We start from the raw sequence: 5103 nt of genomic DNA, 5'->3' as shown, positions 1-5103 counted from the left end.
CGTCGTCTGGTGGTGGGTCAGGTGGAGAAGAAAGACGCAGGGGAGTACACCTGTGAGGCTGCTGGCCAAAAACTCACCTTCAGGATCGATGTCCCAGGTAGGAGAAGGTTCTTTGGCCCATTGGTGTTATTTCTAGAATCTTTAGGAAAATTAACATTATTTTACAAGTCTTCTTCGTGTTATGTTTCAAATTTTTGGAGTACATCATTGGCATGGCCTAGGATGGGTACAAATACAAGTTTTCTTCATGTATTCTTTGTAAAACATTTAAAATCCTTAAAACAGGGAGCTGAATCCCTGAAAAATTTTGGAAACCACTGGAGGGAAAGGGCTGTAAAAAAGGTACTGATTGTGCATCTCCTACTTCCCATCTTGGGACAATGACAGCAAATCTCAGCTCATTCTCAGTGCAGGGTCGTGGTGGAGAGCCTGCCCAATGTCCACACTCCTTTTATTTCCCTTGGAAGTGCTCGTTTCAGCCTAAAGGGAGTCATGGAAGTAGGGCTTGATATGTATTAAGGTCTTTAAGGTGTCAAGAAAATGGCAAGTAAGCAAAGAAGGTGTCATGGAGACTCATTCCAGTTGTGCTTCCTTACTGGGGCCGTAGAGAGGTAGAATAGATTCAGCTTCCCAGCTCCCTCACAGCTTCCCAATCCAATTCCAAGTGGTGTGACTGATGTGTCTCTGGAGGACAGGGGGATTTCACCATTTGGATGGGAGATGAGCTGAACTTTTCCCAAGGTTGCACTGAGAACAAATAACCGGGTCCTGGATGTGTCATTGCTGGTCTAGCGCCTTTCTCGCTTCACAAAATGATCTAAGAAGCAGAAGCAGCTGCTGAGAATCAAAGAAATAAATTTTATGGGACTATAATGCAACACAGAACAGCTCCTTTGAAAATTTGGTAGTTTGCAATTAACTTCAACCAGAATATATCCTGTCTTGACTGGGTCCTGCCAGTTCTTATGAACCATAGAGAGATTACTGCTGCCAAAAATACCAAAACAGGCCAAAAAACCACCACAAGGTCCTTTGCATGTTCTTCTGATAGACTTAGATGTGGACTATCATTTCAGAGGGGTTTTTTTCCAGTGTTAACTATAAGCCACAATAAGGGGATTGAGCAAAATCATATTTTGGAGAAAGTCTGGATTTCTCTCTCTTTCCAGAACCAGAAGTTGTGTTTACAAATAAGGACAAGGTGCAGAAAGAGGTGAAGGCTGCACTGTCGGAAAATGCCACGCTGAGCTGCGAGGTGGCTCAGGAGAAAACAGAGGTGAAGTGGTACAAGGATGGGAAACTGATCACCTCCAGCAAGAAGTTCAAGGTGGAGTCGGAGGGCAAATGGCGTCGTCTGGTGGTGGGTCAGGTGGAGAAGAAAGACGCAGGGGAGTACACCTGTGAGGCTGCTGGCCAAAAACTCACCTTCAGGATTGATGTCACAGGTAGGAGAAGGTTTTTTGTCAGAATTCAGTAGAGGCCAATACAGCAATAATTGAAATAACTACTCTGCCATGACTCAGTTGCAATAGTCTGGGTTTTGCTGCAGCCTGCAGGGTTCACCTGATTTTCTGTGCTTGGTTGCCTGGATTTGTGGAAATGGGAATATTTGGCTTTAGCATGGTCCAAGCTCTGTCTCATTCTTAGTAGGTTTAATAGTAGTTATACATATAACAGAAATAATGAATGTTCAGATCCCTTCCATTCCTATGATTCCGCAGGGTAATTCTTGTACAGTGAATTTCTTGAAAGCAAAGAGCCATTACAGAATACCTTCCTTGTTAGTCTTGCAATCCCATTTTAGAAGATCTAGAGGCTGGAATATGTTTTGTCATTTGCAGTATCAGCAGCAGATTGTAAACAGCTTTTTTTTTTTTTTTTTTGCTGTTGTGTTATTGAGATCTCAGTTTTTTGAGATGTCTTACTATTCCTGCCAGGTCCTAAATGCTCCTTTGCTGTGAAATATTCCAAGAAATTGCTTTATTGTGTCTGAGATCTTAAGTAAAGGGAATTTGGAAGTTTATAGTGATATGCAGGACAGATGTTCTTTGGGAAAGTTTGAATTAACTATATTTTTACCTAGTGACTTGCAACTGTGGGGTTGATGTCAAGGCTCCTCTTGGTCCTTTACATTCCTAGGCTCTTATTTTCCAATTTTCCAAGTGGCAACATCTTTCCATAGAAGGGTAGACGCTGCTCAGTGATAGCAATTGGTTTTGCCAAGTGGCAACCTAAATATTTTCCAAACCTCTCCACAGAAATCTGTAAGATTAATCTAATTTTAACCCGCCAACAATTATTTTCTTCCTTTTCTGTGCTCAGAGCCCAAACCTGCATTTATAAACCAGGAAAAGGTCCAGAAGGAGGTGAAGGCTGTCCTGACAGAAAGTGCCACCCTCACGTGTGAGGTAGCACAGGACGCAACTGAAGTGAAGTGGTACAAGGATGGAAAACTGCTCGTGTCCTCTCGGAAATTCAAAATAGAGACCTTGGGCAAATCCCGGCGCCTGGTGGTGGGGCAGCTGGAGAAGAAGGATGCTGGGGAATACATCTGTGAGGCTGCGGGCCAGAAGATGACCTTCAAACTGGAAGCAACTGGTGAGTGCTCACTTTGTGGTGGGAAGAACCAGTCCCTGTGGCTTAGAGGAAAATGGGATATTCCCAACACACCGGCCTTGGTGCAGCCACTGTCTCACCTGGAGAAACACCAGTGAGCTACGTGACATATTAATTATTAATTTAGCCGTGTAGAGGTGGGAAATTTGGACTTTTTGGGGCATCTGGAAATGCTACCTAGCTTTTTGCTTATCTCTTTCACACACCATATCACCCGACCTCTTTCGCTGGTGGGGAGTTGGAAGTTGATGTGGGCATTTTGCAGAATAGCAAAGGAACTATGGGGAAAAGTGGCTCAGAAAACCTGGTCTGCTGCTTGTGTGTGCCCCAAAAATGCCTGTTTTTGTGGCAAAACGTTGTACAGGTGTTGGAATCCTGGATGCTGAGAATTTTAAACTTTCTGTGCTTAAAAGCACAGACCCCCAAGAGAACACTGCATTTGACCTAAGGTCATTGAACAGGCTTCTAAAATTGATTGATAGTACTGGGATTGTGGGTGTGTAGTTGGTTGGAAGTGTTGTGATATCACAGGGTGGAAAACTTAGAGTTTGGGATTTTAGAACATAGAAATAAATATGAAGCAAGATGGAAGTTTTAGGGTGGAGGCAGGTTGTTCTTCTTTAACTTCTCCTTCCTTCTTCTTCATGGGTTTGGGTGGCATTTTGTAATTGGGCAGAAAAGTCTGCATTGTGGGCTCTGTGGGATCAGTTATTGGGTTAAGAGGGAAAATAATCCAGGGGTCAGTTCTTCATTGGATAGTTTAGTCTTAAAAGACCTTGGAAAAGAGATTGTTGGCCATTTTGTGCCCTCTAATGAAAAGCTGCTGAACTCACACTTGAGAGACTGTTTTACTGATAAGAAATAATGAACGCCTGAGTGTGAACATGAACTACTGCCTCAAGTGCCTTCAGTCCAGACCCAGAGAAATCAATATACAAGATAGAAAGGAGGCCAAGAAGAAAGGACTGGAGTCACAGAATGGTTTGGGTTGGAAGGAACCTTAAAGATCGAGTTCCAGCTCTCCTGCCAGTGGAGCAAATAGAAAACAGGCCATAAATTCAGCCCATTAATGTCTCTTCTTAATTTTATTTAAGATCCTAAAAAGGGGAAGGGAAAGAATTATACAAGTAATTTTACTTCTAAGAAACAAGCTTTTTATGGGCAGCAGATAAAAATATAAATATTTACATTTTCTTTCTTCTGCTTGTTTTCTAAACAAATGCTCTGGGTTGCCTGAGAGACCATTTTCTTTCTTCCTGCTCAGGAAAAGATCATACCAGTCACAAATATTGAGCCAAAATCCCTGGATTATTACAGGTCATGGATGAGCTGGTGGTGTGAGTCTTGAAGAGAGAGCAATATAAAACTGCTTTGTTTTATGCTTTTTTAACTGCTTTTAACGGCCTTTTTTTATTAACTCCTCAAAGATTTGAGCACAAAGTTGTTAATTTTCATGGTTTATTGTCTTTTCTAGAACCAGAGGCTAAATTTGAAAAGAAAGTTGTCCAGAAAGAGCCTCTCATTGTTCAAGAACACGAAAGCATCACACTGACAACCTCAGTCACGCCTGAAACCGCTGCAGTGAGGTGGTTCAAGGATGGCACAGAAATCAAGGCGAGCAAGAAATGTGTGATCAAAAGTGAGGGGGCATCCAGGACGCTGACAGTGAACGCAGCTGAGAGCACAGACTCTGCCCTCTACACCTGCCAGACAAAGGATGACAAGCAGGAATTCATAGTCCAGGTGAAAGGTGAGCAGTGCCCAGGTCACAGCCCAGCCCAGCAGCTGCACTTCCCTCATGGTGGGGTGGAGGTGGAATCCAAACTCTTCTGGAAACTGTTCCAACCTCAAGGCTTGTTGCACTTTCTCTGGATGCCCCACTGTGGGCTGGCAAAGTTCTCCATCTACCAAAAATATTAAAAAAAACTTTTTCCAAAAACTTTTTCCAAAAACTTTTTTCCAAAAACTTTTTCCAAAAACTTTTTTCCAAAAACTTTTTTCCAAAAACTTTTTTCCAAAAACTTTTTTCCCAAAAACTTTTCCCAAAAACTTTTTCCCAAAAACTTTTCCCAAAAACTTTTCCCAAAAAACAAGTTTCAAAAAACATCATCAAAAAATTCAGGTTTTGTCTTTTTCTGGCCAGTTTGGAAGCCTATGATGGGTACTTCTGGTGTTTGCTCCCCTCCTGTTTCTGTACCCTCCTATAGAATGACAGGGATCTGAAAATTGCGTGTCAAAGGAATCTGCCTGAATTTCCATATTTCTAGTTAGATTTTGTCTCCCCTAAGCCCCAAATACTTAGGGCCATTTTATTTATTTATTTATTTCCACAATCGGGCAGAACCAGTTTCTTAGAACGGGTTTCTTCTCTTTTCCTCCCTCACACTTTCCCCTTCTCCTGGACCTCAGAAATCCCGGTGAAGTTTGCCAAGAAGCTGGAGGCCGTGAAAGCTGAGCTTGGTGGCAGTGTGTCCCTGAGCTGTGAGC

At 42.5% G+C, this 5103-nt stretch overlaps 1 protein-coding gene across 1 annotated transcript in view; it reads left to right on the top strand.

Annotated features, from left to right (window-relative positions):
- OBSCN (obscurin, cytoskeletal calmodulin and titin-interacting RhoGEF) overlaps window positions 1-5103 on the top strand; it is a 160015-nt gene that overhangs the window by 44466 nt on the left and 110446 nt on the right. The window contains 5 exon segments of the mRNA XM_031062951.1: window positions 1170-1445; window positions 2323-2598; window positions 4091-4366; window positions 5026-5101; window position 5103. The exon segment at window position 5103 is cut by the window's right edge and continues 178 nt beyond it. Of these exon segments, the coding sequence (XP_030918811.1) occupies window positions 1170-1445; window positions 2323-2598; window positions 4091-4366; window positions 5026-5101; window position 5103 (905 nt within the window).

Source organism: Geospiza fortis, unplaced genomic scaffold (genome assembly GCF_000277835.1).
Source record: "Geospiza fortis unplaced genomic scaffold, GeoFor_1.0 scaffold34, whole genome shotgun sequence".
In the NCBI taxonomy this organism is placed as follows: Eukaryota; Metazoa; Chordata; class Aves; order Passeriformes; family Thraupidae; genus Geospiza; species Geospiza fortis.
The sequence above is the reverse complement of the archived record's forward strand: the minus strand, read 5'-3'. Positions and strand labels throughout refer to the sequence as shown.